At 65.0% G+C, this 25,096-nt stretch overlaps 8 protein-coding genes across 8 annotated transcripts; 4 read left to right on the top strand and 4 right to left on the bottom strand.

The window, feature by feature from the left end:
• Positions 1–289: 289 nt before the first annotated feature.
• EMIHUDRAFT_210875 (hypothetical protein) lies at positions 290–1,255 on the bottom strand (the record flags this gene model as incomplete). The annotated part of the gene is made up of 3 exons (XM_005768311.1): positions 290–334; positions 406–1,155; positions 1,226–1,255. 3 exons carry the CDS (start codon positions 1,253–1,255, stop codon positions 290–292), a joined length of 825 nt encoding a protein of 274 aa, XP_005768368.1.
• Positions 1,256–2,608: 1,353 nt separating this feature from the next.
• Positions 2,609–3,480, top strand: EMIHUDRAFT_451572 (hypothetical protein; the record flags this gene model as incomplete). Its single annotated transcript, XM_005768310.1, has 2 exons — positions 2,609–2,839; positions 2,914–3,480. The coding sequence occupies 2 exons, from the start codon at positions 2,609–2,611 to the stop codon at positions 3,409–3,411; spliced, it is 729 nt and encodes a 242-aa protein (XP_005768367.1). The 3' UTR covers positions 3,412–3,480.
• EMIHUDRAFT_464357 (hypothetical protein) lies at positions 3,458–5,942 on the bottom strand. The gene is made up of 2 exons (XM_005768309.1): positions 5,537–5,942; positions 3,458–5,444 (listed from the first exon to the last, which is right to left on the bottom strand). Exons 1-2 carry the CDS (start codon positions 5,864–5,866, stop codon positions 3,753–3,755), a joined length of 2,022 nt encoding a protein of 673 aa, XP_005768366.1. The 5' UTR covers positions 5,867–5,942; the 3' UTR covers positions 3,458–3,752.
• Positions 5,943–6,575: 633 nt separating this feature from the next.
• On the top strand, positions 6,576–7,954 carry EMIHUDRAFT_436600 (hypothetical protein). Its single transcript, XM_005768308.1, has 2 exons — positions 6,576–7,260; positions 7,369–7,954. The coding sequence occupies exons 1-2, from the start codon at positions 6,700–6,702 to the stop codon at positions 7,873–7,875; spliced, it is 1,068 nt and encodes a 355-aa protein (XP_005768365.1). The 5' UTR covers positions 6,576–6,699; the 3' UTR covers positions 7,876–7,954.
• A 1,990-nt stretch (positions 7,955–9,944) lies between these two features.
• Positions 9,945–14,336, top strand: EMIHUDRAFT_464356 (hypothetical protein; the record flags this gene model as incomplete). Its single annotated transcript, XM_005768307.1, has 8 exons — positions 9,945–10,098; positions 10,165–10,260; positions 10,333–10,617; positions 10,738–11,062; positions 11,338–11,671; positions 12,079–12,110; positions 12,381–13,153; positions 13,818–14,336. Exons 1-8 carry the CDS (start codon positions 9,949–9,951, stop codon positions 14,334–14,336), a joined length of 2,514 nt encoding a protein of 837 aa, XP_005768364.1. The 5' UTR covers positions 9,945–9,948.
• Positions 14,337–17,410: 3,074 nt separating this feature from the next.
• On the top strand, positions 17,411–20,606 carry EMIHUDRAFT_210867 (hypothetical protein; the record flags this gene model as incomplete). Its single annotated transcript, XM_005768306.1, has 7 exons — positions 17,411–18,184; positions 18,260–18,409; positions 18,621–18,655; positions 18,735–18,894; positions 19,123–19,350; positions 19,591–19,695; positions 19,977–20,606. 7 exons carry the CDS (start codon positions 17,411–17,413, stop codon positions 20,604–20,606), a joined length of 2,082 nt encoding a protein of 693 aa, XP_005768363.1.
• Positions 20,607–20,998: 392 nt separating this feature from the next.
• On the bottom strand, positions 20,999–21,550 carry EMIHUDRAFT_210866 (hypothetical protein; the record flags this gene model as incomplete). The annotated part of the gene is made up of 1 exon (XM_005768305.1): positions 20,999–21,550. The coding sequence occupies one exon, from the start codon at positions 21,548–21,550 to the stop codon at positions 20,999–21,001; it is 552 nt and encodes a 183-aa protein (XP_005768362.1).
• Positions 21,551–22,170: 620 nt separating this feature from the next.
• Positions 22,171–24,072, bottom strand: EMIHUDRAFT_464355 (hypothetical protein; the record flags this gene model as incomplete). The annotated part of the gene is made up of 4 exons (XM_005768304.1): positions 22,171–22,730; positions 22,937–23,175; positions 23,274–23,321; positions 23,409–24,072. 4 exons carry the CDS (start codon positions 24,070–24,072, stop codon positions 22,467–22,469), a joined length of 1,215 nt encoding a protein of 404 aa, XP_005768361.1. The 3' UTR covers positions 22,171–22,466.
• Positions 24,073–25,096: the final 1,024 nt, after the last annotated feature.

Raw genomic sequence — 25,096 nt, 5'->3', positions numbered from 1 at the left:
GACAGAGTCAGAGATCAGAACCTACACTAGCACCGCCGACCTGGAGGTCCGCATGCGGCATGGGGTCAGTTGACCAGTTTCCGACCTCTGTACGTAGGCTGTAGGTCAATCAATCCGACCTGCTACTCTCCACATATCTCATATGGGAGAGCACGTGGTAGCTGGTAGAGGCGCCACCCACGGGGCGCGTGGCCCAAGCCCAGCGGAGAGCGAGCGAGCGAGGGCCGTGTGAGTGTACACGGCTACGAGAGCGCTTCTGGACTCGAGCGAAGGGGCATCGACGCCCCGATCATACCGACTGCGTGAACGACCACAGTCTCAAGACGTCGAGCACCTGCGGACCAGAGCGGGTCGGAGGGGTCTCAAAAGGATAGGGTCGAGGGGAGCGAACGCGAAGTGGCGCACCTGTCGCACGTGATCCCTGAGTAGGTGCGCTGAGGATGCACTCTGCTCCAGCGCCGAGGCGTATTGGCCGGCGGGGTCGGCCGCGAGGCAGAGTGCTGGCGTCGAATGCGCCGTCGTACCGTCCAGCAGGCGGGTGCCCGCATCGGTCTCGCTCTCGGACGGGTCGACCAGAGCGACGTAACGGTCAATCGCCCCTCCTGTTGGGCCGATTCGAGAGTGAAGCAGAGACTGCCACGGCGCATCGGCCGCCCATGGATCAGCGTCGGCGCAAGCAGGGGACTCCATGACGTTTTCTTCGTCCCCCTCGTCGAGGTCGGTGTCGGCAGGCGTGTGGGGAGGCGCGACGCGCAGCATTGCTCGCTCGGCCCCAAGCAACTGATTGCGACGAGACCAGCAGAAGCGGACGCCAGCCGCGAGCCGCGAGGCTTCGCGGTGCACCTCAGCTTCGAGCGATGGGTCTTTAAGTCGCGGCCGTTGGTCATGGCTGAACGCTTCAGCGTCTGCGTCGTGCGGGCAGAGCCAGACGCCGGCGTCGCGCAAGCGATGGAACAACAGCGCTGGCGCCAGCGGCGTGGAGGCCAATGTGGCGAGTTCGGCCGGGCACTCGGAAGACGGAACGAGCGCAACGCCACTGGCGCTGAGTTCAAGGGCGTAGGTGTGCCGCCGCGCTGTCTCGAGCAGCAGCGTGCACCGCGAGGGGCCGCTTGGGGTGAGCAGCCAGCGGCGGAAGGGCAAGTCCGCATGCCGCGGCTGCACGAGGGCGATCGTGCTGGTAAGCCGCGGAACGTAGGCTGAGACTGTGCGGCTGAGGGCGTCGTACTCGGCATCCTCGACGCCATCCGTCCGCCATTAGCGCAAATTTAGCACATATTTAGCACATTATTTAGCACATATTTAGTGTGTTTTATCTCCAATTTGGCGCCACATTTAGGTGCGGGCAGCAGCAGTACATTTAGTGTAGGTCCCGCATCTTTAGTGCGGGCACGCATCTTTAGCACGGCTTCCCGGCCACACCACAGCTAGCCAGGGCCGCGTGCTTTGCTCCTTGGCTGCCAAGAATGCACCACAGGAGATGCCTCTCCCTGCCGCCCCTCGCCTCTCCCTGCTGCCACGGCAGCGCCACCATCGTCTGCTCCGGCCGTGTCTGCCATCGCAGTAAAGTCGTTATGTTCACGCCCCGCTTCCGGCAAACGTTTTGCCGCTCGGCGGGCCCGGAGAAGCAGCCGGGAAAGCACCGGAGGCTGATATTTAGCTGAATTAAAAACCTTCGTTCGGTTGGGGGTCGGACGGGAAACTTTTGCGAGTGGGCAGGGGACTGCAGGGGGAGAGGGGGAGGGAGGCCCAGCGAGGGGCTGCGGCTGGATCCTAGTGCGCGGATGGACTAAAGACGCACTAAACCTCGCTAAATCTGGATGTAAAGTCGCAGTAACTCGCGCTAAATTTGCGCTAAATTCGCACTAAATTCGCGCTAAAGTGCACTAAAGATGCAGTACATAAACTCACTTCACACCTCACTAAATTTAGACCCAGGCGCCCTCCTGTTCTCCTGTATCTAGATACATCATACATGGACTGCTGCGGCACGACCGCCAACGAGATTGGGGCCAGCACAACCGAGCCATGCATCGTGAAGGCGATAGTCCACCCGCCGGCTCGGAGTAACCCTGCACTCTCTTCTTCGAGTCCGTATGCTGGGTGGACGGCAGACACCAAGTCTGAAGGCCGGCTGCGTCGCCCTCGAGCTGCCTCAACTGCTGCTCCTCGACCATGTCGACGTCGCACATCAGCCGCTGGCTCATCAGTAGCGCCGCCAGGAGCTTGGCCGTCGCGCCGCCCACCCGCTTGGCTGTAAGCGCGCGGTGGACCTTGCAGGCCAGGCACCAGGCCGAGCCACAAACGATGCCATCGCGTCAACTTTCCCTATAGGTATAGCTGGGGTCGATCCCAATAGTCAATAGACAGTCCGTCCGACCACCCTACAGTACCCGCCTCAACCCACTTTACCCCTACTATTATATTACCAGTACTCGAGTAGGCTAACCTCGGAATGTGACACCAGAATGCCGCTGTGTCACATTCCCGGCTTAGCCACACTCGAGTGCGCACAAAAATCGACTGCGTCGCGACGCCCGGTACAGCGTTGCGCTCGAGCTTCGAGAGCTTGGGCGAGCTCTGAGACGCTTGCGTCAGAAGGTGCTGCTCTATGCTCGGCGCAGCGTTCCTGTTGCACGGAAATCAGCCACGCCGTGCAGTGCGAAGCGGTGATATCCGTGCCAGCGCCTCGGCTGCTGACCTCACCGCTGCGCTTCGCGAGATTCCAAGCCGCGGGCTCGATCAGCATGAGGACGCGTACAGGCCGCCGGCGTACGTGGAGGGCATGCTGGAGTTGATCGATACGCTCGCGTCGATCGGCTGGCCCACCAATCAGGCCGAGGTGTGGCACTCCCTATCTCGGACTTACACTCTGATTTCTACCCCCGACTTGCCGCTGTCCGGCACCTTGGTCAGGACTGGATGATTGCGGACTGCTTCTTCTCGAGCACCTGGCGGCTCGCCTACACCTCCTCGAGGACGTTCGCGAGGTACCGTGGCCTCAGCGGCTGGGGCGGACGCATCGACGGAGTCACAACACCGGAGCTGCGCATGCGGGTCGCGCGGAGCCCGCAGTGCGTCACGTTTGAGGAGCCACTCTCCGAATCGGCTGCCTTCGCCATCGCCAGCGCGCTCGCCCTGCCCGCCGATGAGGCGGCGCCGTCCGCGGTTCTGATCGACGGGACGTGGCGCATGGCGGCGAGCGAGGGGCTCAATATTCAAACGACAGCGATCCGGCTCGGCTCGCGCAACTTTAAGCCGGCTGACGGCGCGGCCGACGGCATGGTCGATTTCGAGCACGAAAAGGCCGTGCGCGTGCTCGGGGCGACCACGCCGGTCTACCTCGACGCCGCGCTTCTAGTGCTGCGCGCACAGGCCGACGGTGTCGTGTTTGTATGGGAGAGCCTGCCTTGAAGCTTATCCAGCTCTCTCTCTTACGTGCGTCTTGGTCGAGCGCTGCTTTGTTTGTTATCGCATTCAGGCACATCGAGTATAGACGAAAAATACGACACGACACAACACGCCGGTATTGTCTCCTTGGGGTTGGGCCTTCCCTTGTCTGTTGACAGTTGAGTGTTGTCTCTCTCTCTGCGTCTCCGAGACGCGAGAGAGAGAGACAGAGAGAGGCGCGGAGGCCAATTCCCCTAACGCGTGCGCCACACACACCCGGCCACGAGCTAGCCTGTACGGTGCAGCGCACTGCACCACATGCACATGCTCATGTGGCAGACTAGCGACCAAGGCCGCGATTGGAGTTATGTTGGAGTTATGTTTGCGCCGCTGCTCGGCTCCCGCGTGGCCGGCAGCTCGGCCGCGCCCCACAGAGACACCGCGCTGCCGCCCTTGCCTTTGCCCTCCTCGACGGCCCCGGCCTCTACCTCACCGGGGCTGGCGCTCAGGCGGCCCTCGGCACCGAACTCCGCCTCCACGTCGCCAGTTGGCAGCAGCGCGACGACCAGCGCGGCCAGCAGCGGAAGCAGGCCGAGGGTCCAGCCGACCCACACGCTCCAGGCGGGCAGGAAGCCCTTGCCCGCGGGGAAGGGCGTCGACGACGCCGCGTCCATGATGTCCCATTTGTTAAGCGACATGGCGACGACGACGACGAGCAAGGCGGGGCAGATGAACTTCCAGCTCACCGTGTGCGTCCACCCCACCGTCTGGCCCGTCCACTCCTTCACCCGCCGCCGGAAGCCGAGCCAGACGGAGCTTCTGAACCAGCACACGCCGAAGCACTCCATGCCCGTGACGAAGAACATGGCCACCACGCAGGAGTAGCTGTCCATCAGCTCGAACCAGTAGATGCCACTCCGAGTCACAAAGATCAAGCCGAGGAGGTAGGAGAGGACGCACACCACGGCCGACAGCTTTGGCCGCGACAGCCCGCCGCCGACGCCCGCGTCGCTCAGGACGGTGACGATGCTCTCGACCATCGCGAACTGCGAGTCGATCCCGAGGCAGAGGAGCATCACGAAGAAGAGCATCGCCCAGAAGAACCCGCCCGGCATGCTCGCGATGGCGATGGGGAAGGCGACGAAGGCCAGCCCCGTGCCCGACAGACCGACGGACGCCAGCCCGCTCAGGTCATCGCTCCGGATGCACGGGTTGTACTGCGAGAGCTCGTGCGCCAGGTAGCCGAGCACCGGGAAGACGACGAAGCCGGCGAAGATGGAGGTGCCGCAGTTGATCAAGGACACCTTGGTCGCGTCGCTCAGAAAACGGTTGTGCTTGCTCCCGTACGAGGCGAAGGCGATGAGCGAGCCGAAGCCCACCCCGAGGGAGTAGAAGATCTGCGTCACCGCGCGGACCCAGACGGTAGCGTCGAGGAGCACGCTGAAGTCGGGCTTGACGAAGAAGGTGACGCCCGTCGCCGCGTTGGGCAGCGTGATGGCGCGGAAGAAGAAGACGACGAGGGCGACGTAGGGAAGAGTCGCCGTGACGTACACGACCTTGCCGCTGCTCTGCACACCGTTGTAAACGCAGAGGTAGACGAGGATCCACGCGACCGAGAAGGCGCCGAGCATGCCCCACTGGAACCCGCCCAGGTCGTCCATGCCGCTGCTCTGCTGCAGCACCTGGTTCTGCCAAAAGTCGAGGGCCGAGTGTCCTGGACACTCTGACGGCCTGACTTCGACCTGCACGAACCCGGCGGGGATCGCGGTATCGTTGGCCTCGCTGCGGGCGATCGGGTCGACGTGGTGCGCCACGGCGTCCGGGTCGACGGTGGAGAGGCTGCCGGCGGACGGGCACCAGAAGTCGTCCAGGTGGGACGCGTTGAAGCGGCCCGTGGCATTGTTGAACAGGGTGGGCAGCCCAGCGAGCTCGGCCGGGACGACGAGCGTGGTCAAGGGGCAGTCTCCGCCGAGGTCTGCCCAAGGCAGCTCGCCTCCGCGGAACATGGCGCCGACCGTCCGGCCGATGTAGTAGACCGTCCACGCGAGGATCACGTTCTGCGGGCGAGGCGAGGCGAGGCGAGGTGAGGCGAGGCGAGGCGAGGTGAGGCGAGGCGAGGCGAGGCGCGTTGTGGCGAGGGTAATCTCACGTAGTAGAGCGAAACGAAGAAGGTGCAGAGCGTCGCCGCCACGCCGACGCCCCGAAGCCTTGGGAGGCCAAGCCGCGACCACATCCCGAGGGTTCCCTGTCGGAACATCTGGCCAAGCCCGAGCTCGAGCTGGAACAGAGGGAGGCCGAGCAGCATCAGGGAGAGGAGGTACGGGATGAGAAAGGCGCCACCGCCGTGCTCGTAGGCGAGGTAAGGGAAGCGCCAGATGTTGCCCAAACCCACAGCGTACCCGACGAGGGTGAGCATCAGCTCGAGCTTGCTGGCGTACTCCGGTCGCGACTCCGTGACGGCGTCACCATGCGCGGCCATGGTTCGGGCGGGGGCACGCTACCCAGCACAACCGGGACGGGGTGTGCTGCACGCCTTACCTGGTCGCGGCAGCAGCCACAAGGACGTGTAAGTAGGAGGACGGACGGGCCGAGCAATTTTTTTCCCCCTTTGTTTCCAGCTCGACGGGAGAACTTTGCTTTAGGTATATTGTTTTAGGTATATTGCTTGGCCTTGAAAAAAAGGCAGAAAAAAGTTGAACCGCACGCCCCTGCCTGCGGCGCGATTTTCGCGAATTTTAGAATTTTACAACAAAACTCCCTCGCACAACACTGGGCACGGGACTGGCTAGGCCCCAAATGACGCGTGAGTGTTAGATGTGTGGGGTCCGTTTCTCCCTCTCTCCCTCTCTCCTCCCTCTCCTCCCTCTCCTCCCTCTCCTCCCTCCTCCCTACCAAATTTGGTCTGTCTCCGACCCTGATAGTTCTAGAGCGATGTTGCCTGACTTGGTCGAATCTAGATGTGTGGGGTCCGTTTCTCCCTCTCTCCCTCTCTCCTCCCTCTCCTCCTGTCCTGCCTCCTCCCTACCCGGGTACCCAGGGTTCCCACTTTTTCCGGGGTATGTGGTATGGTAGGGTCGCGCATGCCAGCTCAAGACCATAGCTAGTCTTGGGCCCCCTACCCCTTTGGCTTACCATACCATACCCCGGAAAAAGTTGGAACCCTCGCTGGTAAATTTGGTCTGCGCCCGCACACTCGTCAAGCGGTCGTCCAGCACGAGTTGGGGCGAGAGCGTTGGTTCTGCGCGAGGGCGCTCCTGGGACGCAAGCACGGGGTCGTCCAATACGGTACGTCAGTTTGCTATTGCTGGGCGAATGCTTGCCGACGGCGTGCTCTGGGTCGGCGGCAGCAGCGGCCTCGCTCGCACCTTCTTCGAGGAGCGCGTCGGCCCGCTGAAGGGCGAGCGGTTCATCTGCACCGGCGTGGAGCCGGACGCGCCAGAGTGGCTGCTGGGTGTGCCTTCGCTGGCGTACGTGCCGCTGGACCTGACGAGCGCCGCCAGCGTGGGCACCCTCTTCCAACGCCTGCCCCACGGAGCCGGCACGCTGGTCATTGGCGCGCGCCTGCCGCTCCTCGGCAGCGGCGCCCACACCACGCTGCTGCCTCAGCTGGGTGCACTCGTGGCGGCCGCGGCGGTCGCGGGCGTGCGGCGCGTGCTGCACGTCTCATCCGTCGCGGCAGCCGACCACCTTCGCGCGCAGCGCGGCGTGGACGAGGAGGCGCAGCTGCCTCCGCTGAGCGAGTACGCCGGGGAGTATGACGTGTTCAAGCGCTGCTCCGAGGAGGAGATCGGGCGCGCCTGCGAGGCGGCCGGGCTGCCGCACGTCCACCTGCGACTGAGCGCGATCTTCTCCAACGAGCCGCAGTGCATCCAGGCCGCACCGCCTGCTCCACCTCCACCTCCCACCCTCCCACTCCTCCACCTCCCACCCTCCCACTCCTCCTCGCCGCCAGCCGCCGCCAGCCGCCCTCCGCCGCCGCAGGTGCGCGCCCTCGCGCTGCAGGCGCACGCAGGCGCCTACCTGCCCGTGCTGCTCGATGCAAACTCGAGCCGGAACGTCTGCACCGCGCTCCGGCTGCTGCTCGAGCGGCTCGAGGCGGAGGCGGCGTCGGTGCGGCGGCTCTACTACTACACGAGGCCGCGCGGGCCGGCCGTGCCGTACGGCGAGCACCTCGTCGCCTACCGCGCCGCGCACGCGACGTCGCCGGCGGTGTGGCTGCCCTACCTCGCGGTGGCAATGCTGGTGGCGCTGTGGCACGCGGCGGTGAGGCACACGCCGCTGGGCCGGCTGGCGGGCGCGCGCTCCGTCGACTACCTGCTGCAGGTGAGCAGCAGGGACCACACCTTTGACAATGGCCGCATCCATCGGGACTTCCCGTCGCTCGCCGCGTCGGAGGAGAGCCTCGTGCGGGCTTTCAGGCGGATCGAGGCGCGCGCGCTGCAGCGGCGAAGGGCTGGCCGGCGGCGGCGCGGTACGGCTTTATGGTGAGGAATCGAGAGGATCGCACCGGTGGACATATTTAAGGTCATGGAGAGTTTTTGCGGCTTTAAAATCGCGTGTTCCCCCCCGGCGGACACTTTTAACCCGGAGAAACGCATCACACATACCACGGCGCAAGGGCGCAGGGACGGAGCGCGGTGGTCCGGTGGAGAGCGTGGACTCGTGGAGGGGACGCCGGCCCAATTATAGTAAAGAGATAACCATAATAGGGGAGTAACCAGTGACTCAAAAACCAGTATACCAGCTTTTTATAGCACCTCCCCGCGCACACGACATGCAGGTTCCAGCGCGGACCCGTGCGTGTGGGCTGTCTCCCGGGGGGCGGTGGGTCGGAGTACGGAGAGGCAGAGGGGGCGCAAGGCACGCGTCATCAATATTCACGACATTCACTTTGTTCGGAGTCGTCCTTAGGGCCCACGGGCCGAGGGCCGCCGCTTCATGGCAGCTCTGCCGGGACCACCACCTCCCCGGCATTCTCCGTTGCATCCTCCTTCTTGGCCGCCATCAGCAAAAGCGCGTCCACCGCGCCAAGCACGGCACTTCCGAGCTTCGAGATGAGCACCACAATGAGCACCGTCCGGAGAAAGCCTTCGCTGAAAATAGCCTCCTGGGAGCTCTCCGGAACAATGTCTCGGCCGAGCGCGAGGCCCTTCTCGATGAGGCCAGCAGGCAGCGGTACCGCACCGGGTGTCGCGTCTGCCATCTGACGAGCGTGGCTTGCACACAGGTAACTGGCGAGCAGCGCGCCGAGCAGCGGCGCCACGAGCACCGTGATGATCTTGTACGAAGCAACTCGCAGCCCGGCGCGGCCGAAGAGCTTGCTAGCCAGCTCGGTGAACTCCTGTTTGTTCAGCTTGCCGCTGTCGTCGTTGTCCGAGGTGCGGAACAGGAGATCGGCAGTTGCTCTCGATGGCGGAGCAATCGGCGCTTGCCGGTTGATGTTGATGTAGAGCTTCAATATGAGGATGTATGCCTCGCTGATGTCGACCTTGCCGTCGTTGTTTGTGTCAGCATCGTCGAAGATCCCGCTCACCATGCCCTCAAAACCTGGAAGCTTCATGCACGGCAGCACCTGAGCGGCGGGAGCTGCACCGACGCCATGCATGCCCACTGGAATAGCACGCTTCTTAGGCTTCGTTGTCGCAAGCGCGCGCTTCTTCTTCAGGTAGACACTGTTTGGCGGCGTTGAGCTGGGCGGCTTGACGGTGGGCATGGGTGTGAGAGAGACGCGGACTCAGGTGTGCGACTTGCGTGGCGCCGAGTATGTGCGTGCCACGACGGGCAGATTCTACAACGTAACCATTGGAGCTCAGTGTGGCGTGAATTCAGAAGATTAAGACAACATCGGACGCCGTGAGGGGGTGAGAGGCGGACCTAATAAGGAAGGTTTCTTTACCACCCCTCCCTGACCGAGCTCCCGCTCGACAGAGTTGCACAAAAAACTCAGAATTCGATTTCTTTCTATCTAGCAACTGATGCATCATGCTCTCCGTCCTCGACACAGAGGCACAACCCCGGACCCAGATCACGCACACGACAGCCGAGTTACGAAATTAAGACCCTCCCCAGGCATCCTCGCTAGCACCCAGCAACGCGGCCAAAGGACATCCACATCGAGAACCTACAGCGGATTTCATTCGTCAACCCCTTGCGCTCTCTTCACACGGGCTCTCACAGCAGACTGTGAGAGTCCCGTGAAGGTTCAGGCGGGCGCGAGCTCTCTTCTTGCAACCCTGTGATCTGTGATCTGTGAGGCTCCGCCCGCAGGCGCATTTTGTATACCGAGGCGGTGCCCGGTGCCGAGCGCAGGCAGAGCCCATTGTAGATCCCTGGGCGAGGGTGGTGGAGAGGGCGGTCCGGCGGCGGAGCAACCACCTCCTCCCGACGTGTCGGCAGGCAGGATGTCATCCCCCGTGATCCAGACCGCCCCGTTGGAGGTAGGCCGCTCTTCTAGCCAATCAGCCTGGCCGTTGGAATGGCCTGCCCCTCACGCCGGGGACAAACCCGTACTAATTCTTTGTTGAGGCGCCTCTGTGTCTCTCGCGGCGGTTCCGCGAAGGAATGCGACGCAATCGTGCACCACAGAAAGACAGCGACGAGCCCGCCGATGTGGACGACGATCCGCTCAACGCGTCCATCATCGCCATCGTCGAGAACGCAAAGTTCGAGGTCGGCGTCGCAGTGATCTGCTTGGCGGACTACGCGGTTGAGGTGCGCGCTGCCCCGGTCTGGTTTTGGGCCACGCCTCTCTCACACACGCGCGCCGCGGCGCTGCAGATCTCTCAATTTTGCGACGATCCCGCCTACTCCAAGACTGTGTCGATGATTGCCCGACACGAGCCCCGCCAGCTTTTCTTCACGGCCGCAATGAAGGACCGCCGCTAGCCGCGGCTCCCTGCCCTGATTCACTCGCTCCGCCCCCCACACGCCGACCTGTGGCTGCAGGACAGCGTGCTCGAGTGCATCGTGAAGAACGAGTTTTCCTTTGTGCGCATCGAGCACCGGTCGCGGAAGCACTGGGACGAGCTGCGGGGGCTTGGCCACCTCCGTCACTACGCGCTCGACCCGGCAGCGCTCGAGAAGGACGTCGAGGAGAAGTTCCTCTGCCTCGCTGCGCTCTGCTGCCTCATAGACTACTTTTGGGAGCACGAGGCCACCGTGTTTGTCAAGGGGATGCTGCGAATCAAGTTTACGGGAGCACACGGCGTGCTTCTGCTCGACCCCGCCTCGGTGAGAAACCTGGAGCTGCTCCGCAGCCTTCGGACGGGCGATCCGAAGGCCGGGCCCGTGTTGCCTGCTCCCGGCGTCCGCTGCTCCACCACTCGCTCATGCGCGGCGCGCCACGCACAGGAGTCGCTCTATGGCATCCTCAAGGCCGGGTGCAAGACTTCGTCGGGCGCGCGGCTCCTCCGTTCCTCGCTGATTCAGCCCAGCAACGACCTCTCAACCATCAACACGCGTCAAGAGTGCGTGCTGGAGCTGCTTGGGCGCGAAGACACGCTGCTGGACCTGCAGCGTATCCTGCCGCAGCTGGCTGACTGCGACCGCGTCCTCAAGCACTTCATGCAGCGGTCGAGCGACGCGTCAAAGCAGTCGCAGAGCTCCCGAGCGGAGGCTTCGATCGCATCGGTCCTGCACCTCAAGCAGCTGGTGCAGATCGCACCGACCCTGGCATGTGCGCTCTCGTCCAACGGCCAAACCCCTCCGGAGAATGAGCTGCTCCGTGCGGTCGAGCGCATCATGCGAGCCGCACCGGCCCGTGTCCCGCCTCCTTGCCCAGGCAAAGCCGCGGTCTGACATCCATCCCACTCGTAGGCTCTCGCCACAGCTGAGGGACATCGAGGACCTGATCAGCAGCCATATCGAAGGTGCGCAAGCGTGGTCGCATCTCGCTCGGGTTTGCGGGGCACGCGACACACGCTGACGCCCCGCTCGACGTCTTCGGTGCAGACGATGCCAAGTACGAGAAACGCCACGCTCAGCGCCAGCTGCAGTGCCTGTTTGCGGCGCGGAACGAGCTGTCGGGCAGCCTCAAGACGCATCGTGAGACGCTCGGCGCTCTGACGCTGCAGATGGAGGAGCTGCTCGAGAGCCTTCAGCGCGACCTCTCCCTGGAATCGCTCAAGCTCAACTACAGTCAGAGGCGCGGGTACCACTTCACCCTTCCGGCTGCAGAGCGCCCGCTGGCCGTGCAGCACAACTTCATCCACATCCAGATCATGTCCAAGCGGACCGTCGGCTGCTCGACCGAGAAGCTCCAGCAAATCAACTCTCGCTGCCGCGAGTGAGCGCGACGCTCTAGTTTTGTGCTCTAGTGCACACGGCGTCGCTGGGCCTGCCTCATGGCCTACCTAGCCAACCAATGCCGCCCTGCCCGCTCGCCGTCCCCTCGCCCTCGTCCTCTCTCACCGACCCGCCCCCGTCGCTGTGTGCGGTCAGCGTCATCCAGAAGATCCTCGCCGCCACGGAGCGGGTAACTCTCGCCCCGCGCGGCCTCGCGAGACGCCGCAGAGAGGCGATCCAAGTGCAGCGGTGCCGTCGCACGAGTAGGTCATCGGCGGGCTCATCGAGGAGCTGCAAAAGAAGCTGCAGCTCCTCTTCCGACTCTCCGAGTCGGTCGCGCTGCTAGACATGATGCGCGCCTTCGCCCCTCTCTCCCCGCGGGGAGAGGCCCCCCTCTGCCGCCAGCAGGCTGCTAGAGCCAAGGCAACCCCGCATCGCAGGTGCGCCTTCACGTCGTATGTCCGGCTCTCCGGCTCCGCCTTTGCCCGCCCCGTCGTTGGCGAGGGCGACGAGCTGGTCCTCAAGGGGTCAGCCCCCCTCCACCCCCCAGGCCGCCCGCGCGCCCTCTGACAAGCGAACCCTCATCCCGGACCGCGCCCCTCGGACTGCAGATCGCGGCACCCGATCCTCGAGCGGCTGGGCAGCGCTTGGCCCGCGAGGCGGGCTGCCGTGGCCTGCTCTCGCCTCCCTACCCATCGCCGCCTCACTAGGCGAGCACTCCGCCGTGCCAAACGACGTCTTCGTCACCCCCGCGTGCAACCTGCAGCTCATCACTGGACCGAACATGGCGGGCAAGTCCACCTACCTGCGGCAGGTGGCGCTCATCTGCCTGATGGCGCACATCGGCTGCCCCGTCCCCGCCGAGGACGCGCAAGTGCCGCTGCTGCAGCGCGTCTTCACGCGCATCTCCACCTCGGACTCGCTCGAGACCAACGCGTCGAGCTTCGTGAGCGAGATGCGCGAGACGAGCTACATCCTCCGCAACGTGCGGCCCGGCTGCGCGGCGCTCGTGCTCTTCGACGAGCTGGGCCGCGGCACCTCGAACCGCGCGGGGGCCAGCCTCGCGTGGGCCATCGCGGAGTTTGTGCAGCAGCACCGCACCACCTTCACCCTCTTCGCCACCCACTACCTGCAGCTCGCGAACCTGCAGCGGCTCTACCCGACCGTCAAGTGCCTGTCGATGGCCGTCGAGCCAACCGACCGCCGCCTCTGCTTCGAGTACAAGGTGCAGACCGGCGTCGCCACGACCGCGCAGTACTGCACCGACTTCCTCGCCGAGGTGGCGGGCATCCCGGCGGGCGTGTGCGCCGCGGCGAAGCGGCTGGCGGAGCGAGTCGAGTTCGACCCGGTCGATGCCAACGCGGAGCGATCCCGCGCCGAGGCGAACCGCAACAGCATTGCGGAGCGGCTCGTGATGCTCCAGCGCAGCTCCACCCTCTCAGACGACGACCTCTCCCGCTTCATGCACGACCTGCAAGGGCGCGTGCGCGGCGGCATCCAGACCGCCGCGGGTCCGCGCGCGACGGCGCCGCCGCGGCCGGCGTCGTCGCCGAGCACCGCCTCGCGTCGCCAGGGGGCGGAGCAAGCTGGTGGCGCGGACTCGCGCGGCTCGCCTGGCCTGCGCACCGTGCAGCGATCACAGCGCACTCGAGCCGACCCCTTGGGAGTGGGCGCCGGCCATGGCACCCGCCCGCCTGCCTCGCCGCCGCGCTGGCCGTCGGCGCCTCCGGCCGAGGGGGGTGGCACGCAGCTCGACGCCGCCGCCGGCGGCGCGCTGGAGGCACCCGAGGAGGCGCCGTCCCTACCCTCACGGCGCCACGGAGCCGCCTTGACTGCGACATTGCGACACGCACGAATCGCCCACATCGCCCTACCCACATCGCCCGTGCGTGCCACACCCGCACCCCCCCTGCCGCTGCCCGCTGCAGGCACCCGCACCCGCACCCGCACCCGGGCCCGAGCTGGGCTGGGAGTGGCGGAGGGAGCAAGCGCGAGGCTCAGGACCTGGCCGCTCGCCCTCCGCCCGAAGATCGAGCGCGGAGGCGCAGGCCGCACCCGGACTGGCGGCGGAGCGCCCCTCTCTGGATGACGGCTCTCACCTCAACCGCGCTCTCCTGGTCTTATCGCGGTGGATCGAGATCGCATAGGCTACCGATGACGCGAACGACTCGGCTGACGACCTCGACGAGCCCTGCTTGCCCGACGCCCTCCGCGGCCTCCTGGGCGGGGGGGGCGCGGAGGAGGCAGCGCCAGCGCCGCCGCCGCCGCCGCCGCCGCCGCCGGTGGAAGAGCGCTCGCAGCCCTCCCCCGCGGCGGCGGAGGCGGTCGAGGACCCTGCCAGAGGCGAGGCCGTCGAGGCGGCCGACGACCTGGGCGAGCCTAGCCTCCCCGACGCCGTCCGCGGCATCCTCGGCGGGCATGTCAGCAGGGCGGAGGAGGCGGCGCCAGAGACGCCGGTACCCCCTCTCTCGGGGCCGGCTGCCGGTGAAGCCGTCGAGGCCGTCGAGACTGCGGCGGCGCAGCCACCGCCAAGCACGATCGCGGATCGACCCGGCCCGGCACCCGCCACGGTGACTTCTCGCTTCTTTGCGCAGTCCGGATCGAGCACGCCGTCGGTGGCACGCGCGCTTCTGGCGCTCGCATCGAGTCAGCCGGGCACAAGCTGAGCAGGCAAGGGCGCGCGGGGGGGCGAGGGGGGGGCAACAATGAGGAGTGGACGAGCGCTGCGTGTGGGCCAGCAAACGGCGGTGGCAACAAAACGGCCATCGAGCGAGGCAGGGGCTGTGGAGGGGGTGCGGGTGAACGCGGGCCACTCTTTCAGAGAGAAGGACTGGCTCCCTGGACACAGCGCGCGCAGGCACTCCTTCGGTCGTGAGAGATGCGCACACCGGGCATCGTCCTGTGACCAAGCCTGGACCAAGCCATGCACGCCGACACTCACACACGACCCTCGACCCTCGACCCCCCCCCTCCCGCTCTGTCCCCACCCCCACCCACTCCTCGCTTTGCATTGGTGTGTGAATTGGTTGGTGCCACTAGCGTTTCTTGCTTGCGTTTTTTGTGAAGAGAGAGGGCCAGTGTTGCCATCTGACTGTCGTCGTCGTCTCTGTACTCTGAAAGTCCTTTTCTTTGACTTTGTCCAAGTGAGTGTTAGTGCCAGTGCGCGCCAGTCCCGTGCCCAGTGCGCAGTGTGAGCAGTGTTGTGAGAGACCTGCACTTGGAAAATTGGAGTGCAGTCGGTACCTTATCACACGGCCGGCATGCCGACACAATTCTTTTTCGGTGTACCTGTGTTAGTGCCAGTGCGCGCCAGTCCCGTGCCCAAAAAGAAAGAAATAAAAGAGACAACCCAAGGGAGGGATGGGAGGACGGCACGCCGCCACCACACAGGGATTTTAAAGAGGGGTGTGATGCGCTAGCCGTCGCTCACCCTTGGGCGTCCGCCTCTTCCTATGGGACTAGTGTCGTGCGAGGACCGGACGAAATTCTTTTTCGCGTTGGCAGCGCTCGGGCCCGGCCCGCCATTTCGAGGAGTCACACAGTCCACGCCTGTGTGATGCACGCCCTGTGAGCTGTGAGTGAGCGGGGCGGGGTGCGCACTGTGCCTCTGTGTTCGTGCGTCGCCCATCTCTCCTGGAGATGACTGCTCTATTTATTTATGAAGTGCAAGTTTGGTATTCACACAGCAGCGGAGGCTGAGTGAAGACCGCATGCGATGTGCGCGAGGGCACACGAGAAAATGTGGTCGGTGCGGATTTCTTGAATCGTCACCAGTGAGGGAGGGCGAGACGATCGAGGGGTCCCGTACCATGTGCGGAATCGACCCTATCAAGTGGTTACCGTATCTCAGATAGGAGGAGAAAGGGGATGGTGGTGGGTTCGACGAGGCGAGAGGGAGCGCGCACAGACTGACGTCAGCTACGCTCCTGAAGGACACCTCTGAAGGGCACCCTACACCTCTGAGGCACCTCAGAGGAAACGATGCACTTCTTTTGTCGGTCTCGTCGTCAGACTCCGATTTCTCTTTGTCAGGCCCTGTGCCGCTCCACTCTCCGCCCAAGTGATACGAGCGTCACTTTGTACCCACCCCCCCTAGTTCGTGGGGACCCCCCCGCCGGTCGGTGGTCTGCCCCCGAGGTGGACCGGACCCCCCCTCCGGTCGGTCGCTCTCTCGGCGGCGGGAGGTGTGACGACCGACCCCCCCCTCGGTCGGTGTCCTTGCCGTGAGCCCCCTCAAACGCTCTCCCTCCTTCTCGCGAACCGCCACGGGCGCTTCGAAATCGCCGGTTTACACTATGAAAACCAGTCACGCAGCCAAGCGCCAAGGAGACTCTCTTCGCCGAGGCCCGAGCAAGCCCGACCGCACACATATGTGGAGCATCTACGCAGTCGCAGGCCTGGTCCTGCTTGCCGTTGCTTTGTACAAGCTCTGGCAGCGCTCCAGTTCTCCACAGTACGCGCGCATCGTCCCTTCTGATGACTACGATGACTTGCCCGACTTGATCGACACATCGCCGCCGCGCCGTCACCGGGCTCATCGGCTTCCGAGTCTCCCAAGCGACAGCGAATGGCAATCGATGGACGTCGCTTCTGGAGCAACTCAGTTAATCGCGACATGCTGCGCGTTGCGCGCGGGCAGAGCTATGGCGGCGACATGATCTGCCTCGCACCCGGTCTTCGCGTCTCCAAATTTTCCCTGGACCATGATGCCACCGTCGAGCGCCTCGCCCTCGGTCGTCGCGAGCCATGTGTCTTGATTGGTGTTAGGCGCGCACTCAACGAGGAGGAGGCGGCGCCGCGCAAGAAGATGCGCGTCACCAAGGACGCGGACGCCAACGCTAAGCACGCAGGCTCGATCACCGCCAAGAGGGGCGACACGTGCGAGTTTGTCGAGCAGCCGACTAACCCCAAGTGGATCAAGGTCAAGATGCTCGACGGCGCCAACCAGGGCAAGACCGGGATCATTCCGGTGCGTGCCTCGCCACCCCTCGCCCACACTGCCTGTGATGCGCCCATCCTGACCTTCATCAAGCTACAGATCAACCTCACGACGGAGGTGGAGAAGGAGGTGGACTGCTTCTTGGAGTCGCAGGAGGAGCAGTTCACCTTCGAGGAGTTCTACTGCATGCTGGGCCCGTGGGCGCTCGGCCGGCAGAAGGAGGTGCTGGCCGCGCTCAAGCGGCTCGTCAACGGGTACAGCGTGTCGCCGGCGAAGCTAATCATGGACGACGACGACGGGAGCGTGGACATGGACGAGCTCGTGTTCCGACCCAATCCTGTAGAGCGTCTCGAGATCAGCAACTCGGACGACGATGAGTGATTAGACGGAGAGAGGTCGCTTGGTGTCTCTAGTATTTCGAGATACTAATTTATTCACAGCTGCGGCGAGCGTGTGCGGTGTGACCCTCGAGCCAAACCGACCGACCCCCCCCTCGGTCTGCGCTCCGACCGACCGGACCCCCCCTCCGGTCTGCGGTCCTCCGCGGCCGCCGACCGGACCCCCCCTGCGGTCGGTCGGTCTGCGCTGGGCGCTCAAACCGCGAACTCGGCCTGTTCACTACAATGTGACGCTCGTATGACTTGGACGCGCGGTCGAGGGCACCCCACCGTTCTTTGGGCGCGCTGGCGCTCGCCAGCAATCGCTCCCCCGCCCATCCACCCTTTTTCTTTGAGGCTGTCGCTCCGAGAAAACTCGTCTCGTGCGAGAACGGCGACACGTTATCTTTTGCCAATTTCGCCAATGTGGCCCCGCCTGTTCGCCGACGACGACGTGCCGCAGGGCTGTAAAATTGGCGGGGTCGCGTACCGGGTCGGCATCGCATGGCTGAACCACGAGGACCAAGGCGTGCTGCTCACGTTTAGCGTCAACGCGCTGCTCGCCTTCTTCTCGCTCTTCGCCTACCACGTCTTTGCGCACCTGCCAAGTCTCAAGGCGGTCTTCGCGCCGCGGGTGCCGCTCGAGCAGGGCCCTCCCCCGCATCCGCTCCACATCTCGCGCGGGCTCTCTGGGCCGCACGAGGGCGAGCAGCTCGAGGCGACGATGCTGCGCCGCTTCCTCATCATGAACCTGACGCTCTTCTGCGTCTTCGCCGCCACCGCGATGCCCGCCCTCATCCTCACCTACTCGATCGACCCGTACGCCGGGCTCGACATCCCGTTTGCTCCGCCGCCGCCGCCGCCGCAGAACCCCTTCCCGCCTCCCGCGTTGGGAGGAGCCGCGCCACCGGCGCCGCCGGGGAAGCCGCCGCTCTCGCCCGTGGTGCCGTGGCTGAGCGGCGCGCCGATCTCGGGCATCCAGTCCTTCTCGCTCGCCCACCTGCCTCCCGGCTCGCCCCGCTTCTGGGCGCCGGCGGCTTGCATGCTGCTGCTGACTTCGGTCTTCCTCATCCTCGCGCGGCGCGAGGCGGAGGTGTACGCGCGGCTGCGGTACGACTGGCTCGCCGCGCCGAGGCCGCACCTCCACGCCGCGCGCCTCGTGACGAGCCACTCGCTCAACGGGGCGGTCGCGCCCGCGGTGACGGCCGACGGACGGAGGCCGCGCTCGCCGAGCCGACATGTCGACGACGCGTCGATCGCTCGCGTGCCGTAGGTGACGGCCGAGGACGTGTACGCGCTGCTCAAGCCGATGTTCGGCGCCGACCTGCACGAGGTCATCAAGGTGCCGCGCGAGGTGAACCAGTGGCGCCTGTCCGCGCTCGGGCTGCAGCCGCCGAGCCTCCAGGCCGGCGGCGGGGCGGACGTGCGCGCGCTCCTACCTCGGGGCCTCGCCACCTCGGGGCCTCGCCACCTCGGGACCTCCTCGGGGCCTCGGGACCTCGCCACCTCGGGGCCTCGCCACCTCGGGACCTCCTCGGGGCCTCGGGACCTCGCCACCTCGGGGCCTCGCCACCTCGGGACACGGGGGGTGCCGGCCACGCCTCGAGCACGCGCCCGCACGCCGCGTGCCGCAGGTGCCGCTCCTGACGCAGTCGGGTCGCTCCTCCTGGTGCGCGGATGCGGTCCGGAGCAACCGCTAGGCCTCTGCGATCCCTCCCCCAGACCTCTCCCGGAGAACCTGCCCGCAGGTCCATGGCTGCGGTCTGGAGCCTGGTCGTCGACCTGGCGCACGAGATGCGGCTGCTCGCGACGGGCGAGCCGCGCGAGGCGGCACCCGCCCGGGGGGAGGGCTTGCCCGAGCCGTGCCGGAGCCGCCGCGTAGGCGAGGCGACCGAGACCTCCTTCATCGTGCTCTTCCGCTCGCGCGGCGCCCGCTTCGGCGCCATCCACGCGCCCGCCCTCTTCACGGACTGCGACATCGGAGGCGCGAGCCTGTCTGCGTACGCGCGGCCCGCGCCCGCGCCAGAGGACGCGCTCTGGTCGTCGCTCGTCACGCCGCGGCCGGTCGTCGTGTGCGCGTGGTCGGGGACGCTGCTGCTGTTCGCGCTGTGGAACGTGCCGGTCGCGCTCGTGCAGTCGCTCGCTTCCCTCGACTCGATCACAAAGATGCTGCAGGAGGCGCACCTTAAGGGCGCGGCGGGTATGATCCACAACCTCTCGCCCGCCACGCGCGCCACGCTCGAGGGCTGGATGCCTGTCCTCGTCCTCACCGTGCTGCAGATGCTCACGCTGTACTCGGGCCTGCTGCCCGCCCTCTCGCGGCTGCAGCGGCGCGAGAGCGCCGCGGCGGGCGCCCGAGAAGGAGTCCCTCATCAGGGCGGCCAACCTCCTTCTCAACCTGCTAGGCGCGAGAGCGGCGCCGCGGCGGGCACGTCGACGCTGCACAAGATGTTCTTCTTCAACCAGGCGCTTGGCACTCTCCAGACGCGCCCTCTTAGTCGTTTCCTAGACGCTTCCAAGACGCGTCCTAGTCGCTCCTCCACGCGATAGACCCTCTTCGAAAAGGGTGCCTCGACCTTCCGAGACGCGCCCCCGCTCGGCCAGGTGCTGGTGCTGCTCGGATCGTGCGTGGTGGGGTCTCTCTTCGAGACCGCCAAGCTCATCCTCAGCGGCGGCTACTGCACGCTGCTCGCGCTGCTCGGCCGCTCCGTGCCGGCGCAGGCTCGTCTTGGGCTGAGCCGCCTCAGCACGCCGCTGCGCGACACGACCGTGACACGCCCGTGACACGCCCGCGGCGCGTCCCCCTGCAGGCCACCTTTTGGGTAAACTACCTCGTGCTCGAGCTCCTCTTCTACGTCCCGGCGCTCGACATCCTGCAGGCGACTCACCCCCCTCCCCTCGCACCTCGTGCGTCGCCCCTTCCCCTCGCCCCTCCCCTCCCCGGGCCAACCCGCGGGCGGCGCCGCCTCCACGCCAGCTGCTGCGAGCAGGTCCTTCCCCTCTCGGTCGTGGGGGCCGCCAGGCTGTGCGGGGCGCGCGGCAAGGCGCTGAGCGGAAAGGCGCTCTCCGCGCTGCAGCGGCTCTACTACCCGAGCATCTACGCGCGCGCGCTGATGGTCCTCTCCGCCGCCTTCCTCTTCGCCACCATCGCGCCGCTCATCACGCTCGTGACGATCGCGTGGCTGTACGCCGTCTCGCGCGCCTGGTCCTTCAACGTGCGGCGCGTCTACCTGCACGACCTCGGCGCCGACTTCGACTCTGGCGGCGCGTACTGGCCGGTGGCGATGCGGCTCGAGACCTTCGCGCTGCTCACGGCGCAGCTGGTGCTCGTCGCGATCCACGTGCTCAACTCGTGCTGGTACAGCGGAACCGTCCTCTTCGGGCTCATGATCGCCACGATGGTGCGCGCCTCGCGCCTCCAGCGGCACTACAGCCCGCTCGCCTCGGAGCTGCCGCTCGAGCGGTGCATCAAGGTGGACGCATCCATGGCCGGCGACACGTCGCCTGGCGCGCAGGCCTACCAGCTCGACTGGATCCTTGCCGAGGCGTCTCGCGCGTACCGCACCTCCTTTGAAAACTCTTCGTTTCGCTCGGGGGACCTCCTCGCCGGAGGCCAGTAGGGCCCCGCGGCTCGGCGGAGCGTGTGTGCGTCAAGTGTGTCTCAACTGCTCTGCGTGTGTGTGAGTGTATGTGCTGTAGAGAGTCTGTAGGTCTCTATGTGTACCCTGTGTACCTCCTCTAGCTCTATACTAAATCTTTTAGTTTTTTTGTATTTTGAAGCGCGTGTTTCTTTTGTTCGTTTATATAGATTATAGTCTCTTACGCATCGTCCACAACAATGAAAATATGAATACAGCCGGTCTCCGATCTGTATCGCGATTATGATTCCGGTACAAAAGATAATTCCGATCTCCCGTCATCGTCGTACTACGGGTAGCCCAGGGTACATCCTCCGCCACCTGTGTGATTGCGGATACACACACTGTCAGGCCCTTTACCTGTTGTCCTTCGCTCAGCTTCCCATCACGTTGAGCTGGAAGGTAGGGAGGGCTTCGCAGAGATCTAGGTACGTCTTGCAGGGCGGGATGCCCCAGGCCGCCATGCCGTCTCGCCATATAGAGAGGCCGGACAACACCAGGAAAGGGCCTATCGGCGAGTTGAAGAGCAGTTCGGAGGGCGTGGACTGCATGTACGTGAAGGTCGCCTCGATCTCATCGTCCGACCAGGACGAGAGCGCAGGCAGGTCCTTGCGGCACTGTTCATAGGCCGCGACTCTGCCCGGCCCGTCCTCTCCCTCCAACTTGTTGTATTTGCCCGACGGATAGGGCGCAAACTCGATCCGGCAGACGCGGAGAGCTTTCTCCTCTTCCGCGTTGTACGACCGCACGTTGGCACGCATCTGCGCTGCAGCGATAGAGGCAGCGCTCTCCACGCGCCCCGTGCGCGGCTCGCCCTCTGCTTCAGAGAGGCGCGCCCCACCGTGGCCTGCGCCTGCTCGGCGTTCCGGAACGAGGCACCGTGGCCTCGCTACCGGAACGAGGCTCGCTAGCGGAAAGAGGCTCATGAGAGCTGGAACCATGCCGGGCCCTGGCTAGGCACTCCCAAAGCTTCAGTGGTGCGTTATTGTGTCGCCAGTCGGGGTCGTGGAAGAAGAGAAGCTATCTCAACATTTTTTTCGTTTCGAAACGGAGACCTGCCAGAGAGAAAGCGGAAAAAAATCGGAGAGGACCAGCGATCCCGCGTGTGGCCTCACAAACAACTCTTTTCGAACGCGGTGGCGTACGTGGGGCCCGCCGCTCACATACATTCTCTTCATGTACTTATCTTGGGGATCATTCCTGGGTTTAATGCAGCCGCGTCACTTTTAATCATCATGTGTGTTTGTGCTTTGTGTGAAGCACCGAGCGACATCACGAGGCAAATTGGCCGCGCGGGCACCGGTGCACTCTCTCCCGACTCCCCCCGGCTTAAAGTAACTGGCCGTGTTTTTTGCGGCCGTCTAGAATCATGAGCGCGCTGGGTGAGGGTCTCGGGGGAAGCGAACGAGCCTCTCGGGTCTCGCGCGTCGACCCTGGAGAGCTGCCGACGCGGCGCCGCGGCGGCCGACACACACGCGACACACACGGGGACCTCTCAGCTCTGCGGTGCGGCACAGTTCAGTCTGTGGAAGCTGTCTGCAATACTGCAGACACGGACGCCTGTCGCGTCTCTTTCGGTTATGCTCCAAAATAAGAGGCGCGAGCCGGAGGGGAGAGAGCAGAGCCGACGGAGCACTGGACCAGAGAGCGGTCGATGCTGGCGATATGCATTGAGTCGACAACATGTCTCTGCGAACGCTCAAGACACTCTCATGTGCACCGCACACAAACATGCTTCTTCTGCGGAGAGTTCGCGTCGACAGTTGGCAGCGGCGAGGCGTGTTCACGCCCCCTGCGCACACCGACACTGAGACACTGCCGGCACAACGCTCAGACGCGGCGTCACTTGTTGGGCGCGAACATCGTCGTGTACGGGTCGTACTCCTGCCCCTCGACGGCGATGCGCTCGTAGTGCTGGCGCAGCGTCGTCCTGCCGTACTTGTCCGCCGGGTCGGTGGTGAGCATGTCCTCGACAGCGTAGTAGCGGCCGATGCGCCCAAACTCGGCCGAGTCCTCGAGCGACTGGGCGAGGCCGGCGAGGCCGCTGGCCAGGCCCTTGACTAGCCACTCGGGCGCCCCCTCGGGCCACGCGTCGAAGCGGCTCGCCTGGGAGGGGGAGGGGGGAGGAGGTGTCGGGAGGAGGCGCCTGTGCCACCTGCCCGGGCGAGGTGTCTGTCTCGGATGTCTGTCTGAGGTGTGCATGAGGTGCTCGCGGAGAGAGGCATGGCGGTGTGGCATGGCGGTGTGGCATGGCGGTGTGGCATGGCGGTGTCGTGAGTGTGAGCTGGCGGGGGTGCGGGCCCGGGCCGCACCCTGAGCGCGAGGTCTGCGCCGCCCTGCAGCCCTCCGATGATGACGTCGAAGAGGCCGATCGGCACGGCGAGGAGCTTTGCCTCCTCCTTACCCAGCACCTCCGCCACCATCTCGCCCTGCTGCTTCATCGACAAGCCGTCGTCCGGCCCGCCCAGGTTCCACAGCGCGTTCTCCTTGCTCTTGTCGGCGACCGTGTCGACGAGTGCGGCGGCGAGGTCCGCCTCCGAGATCGGGTTGCCTGCGGGGAGGGACGGGAGAGGCAGGACAGGAGGAGAGACAGCTCGACGCAAGCTGCCGGGCGAGGGGCCGCCCTCCCGGAGGTCTCGGGCTGCGCACAGGTGGCGCAGCGGCCCTCGCCGAGGTCAAAGTACACAAAGGGCGCCCCTGCCGAGGTGGGGTCGGAGGTGGGAGAGAGCACGCGGCTCGCACGAGGCGCGGCTGCTCAGCGGCCGAGCGCTGCGTGTCGCGCACCGCTGTTGACGACCTCGAGCTGGCCGGAGACCGACTTGAAGAAGGCGGTCGGCCGGACGATGGAGTACGTCATCTCCGTCTGCTCGCGCAGCTTGGCCTCGAACTCCATCTTCGCGTACTGGAACTGCAGTGCGTATGGGTCCTTCCTCTCGGCAGACTTGACGCAAAACGCCGACAGCAGCACAAAGTGGCGGGCGCCGGCGGCGCGGGCGGCGTCGAGGCAGTTGAGCGTGGCCTGGTAGTCGATCGCGAACGAGTCCTTCTTCGATCCCGAGCGCGACGCCAGGCAGCTGATCACCACGTCGACGGCGCCCTTCTCAAATGGCGAGCCCGCCGCGCCGAGCGCCGGCGGGTCGCACACGTCAGCAGTGGCGATGCGCGCGCCCTCAAACTTGGGCTCGCCCGCCGCCTTGGCGGCGTCGCGCACCACCGCCGTCGTCGCGTAGCCGCGCCGCACCGACTCGCGCACCACGGCCTTGCCGATGTATCCAGTCGCACCGACGACAACCACCTTCTCGCCAGTGCAGCTCTCGCCCGGAACCGCCTCGACGGCCCGCGGCAGGGCTCGTCTCCGACAGGCGACAGCGGTGGCAGCGAAAAGGGGAGGGGAAGCGATCCGCACGCCGGCGGCGAAGCTGAAGAAGAGCGACCCCAAAAAGCGCATGGCGGAATTAAAGAAATCTCGACTCGCGCGGACGTTTTTATCTCCCGTTATTGCCCCCTCCCCCCGCACACACACACATATCCATCACGGTGAGCGGTGTGCGTACGAGCGGAAAGTTCGAGATTTTATTCTTTCGTGGCCAGTTGTGTTCTTGGAGGAGAGAGAGAGAGAGAGTGATCTTGAGAGAGTGACGGTGGTCGATCGTATTATACATTGATTTCTTGCAGCCGGTTCAGCAGCCGACAAGTAGTGTTGGCGATCGATTTCATAATGTCATTGTTTGAATGGCGAACAGACACGTAAAAACTCATTATTTCGAATGGACGGGCCAATGTCACGGAGAGCCCCAAAATTCCGATATTTGGCGAGGGAGGGATGGGAGGACGGCACGCCGCCACCACACAGGGATTTTAAGGAGAGGAGTGTGGTGCTAGCCGTCGCCCACCCTAACCCTTGGGCGTCTGCCTCTTTCTATCTCCCTTCGCAGTCCCTCGCCGATTCTCGCTGCAACCTTCATGCCACCTCGCGGTCGTCCCACTCTCGTCGTTCTCCCTCCTGTCCAAAAAAAGAAAGAAAGAAAACAGACAACCCAAACGAGGGATGGGACCTTGGGACGAGGACAGGGTCCCCACCTGCACGAGCAGGATCTTGGAAGGACGATCAGGGACACAGGGGAACGGGAGTGGGGAGCGCATCGCGACACGGAGGGGGGCTGGGCAGGGTTCACCCACACGACAGGGTCCCAGGGATTCCCCTCTCGTATAGGACAAAGTTGCACCCGGCGGCACGGGGGCAGGCGCGGGCCTCCTCCTGGTTGCGCTCTCCTAGTTCTCCTGCTCCTGACAAGGGACAGCGACAGGCTCGCAGCACGGTGGACTCCTTTTCCACTGGCGATCTCTCTCGACTAGCGACCTTCCTCCGGCTTCTCACTGGCAGTCTCTCACTAACACTATCACCAGACTATCACGGGCACACTGACAGGGGCGGCCGAGGCACACACACGACGAGGGTGGCAGGGGCGGTG

The sequence above is a fragment of the Emiliania huxleyi genome (genome assembly GCF_000372725.1).
Source record: "Emiliania huxleyi CCMP1516 unplaced genomic scaffold EMIHUscaffold_46, whole genome shotgun sequence".
Lineage (NCBI taxonomy): Eukaryota > Haptophyta > Isochrysidales > Noelaerhabdaceae > Emiliania > Emiliania huxleyi.
This window is presented reverse-complemented; position numbering and strand designations above follow the sequence as displayed.

Excerpts from the sequence above, each read along its gene's own strand:
- EMIHUDRAFT_464357 (XM_005768309.1), bottom strand. The coding sequence starts at position 5,866 with ATGGCCGCGCATGGTGACGCCGTCACGGAGTCGCGACCGGAGTACGCC. Across the intron at positions 5,445-5,536 it reads TCTTCGTTTCGCTCTACTAC|AACGTGATCCTCGCGTGGAC; the intron begins GTGAGATTACCC and ends CCTCGCCCGCAG.
- EMIHUDRAFT_436600 (XM_005768308.1), top strand. The coding sequence starts at position 6,700 with ATGCTTGCCGACGGCGTGCTCTGGGTCGGCGGCAGCAGCGGCCTCGCT. Across the intron at positions 7,261-7,368 it reads ACGAGCCGCAGTGCATCCAG|GTGCGCGCCCTCGCGCTGCA; the intron begins GCCGCACCGCCT and ends CCGCCGCCGCAG.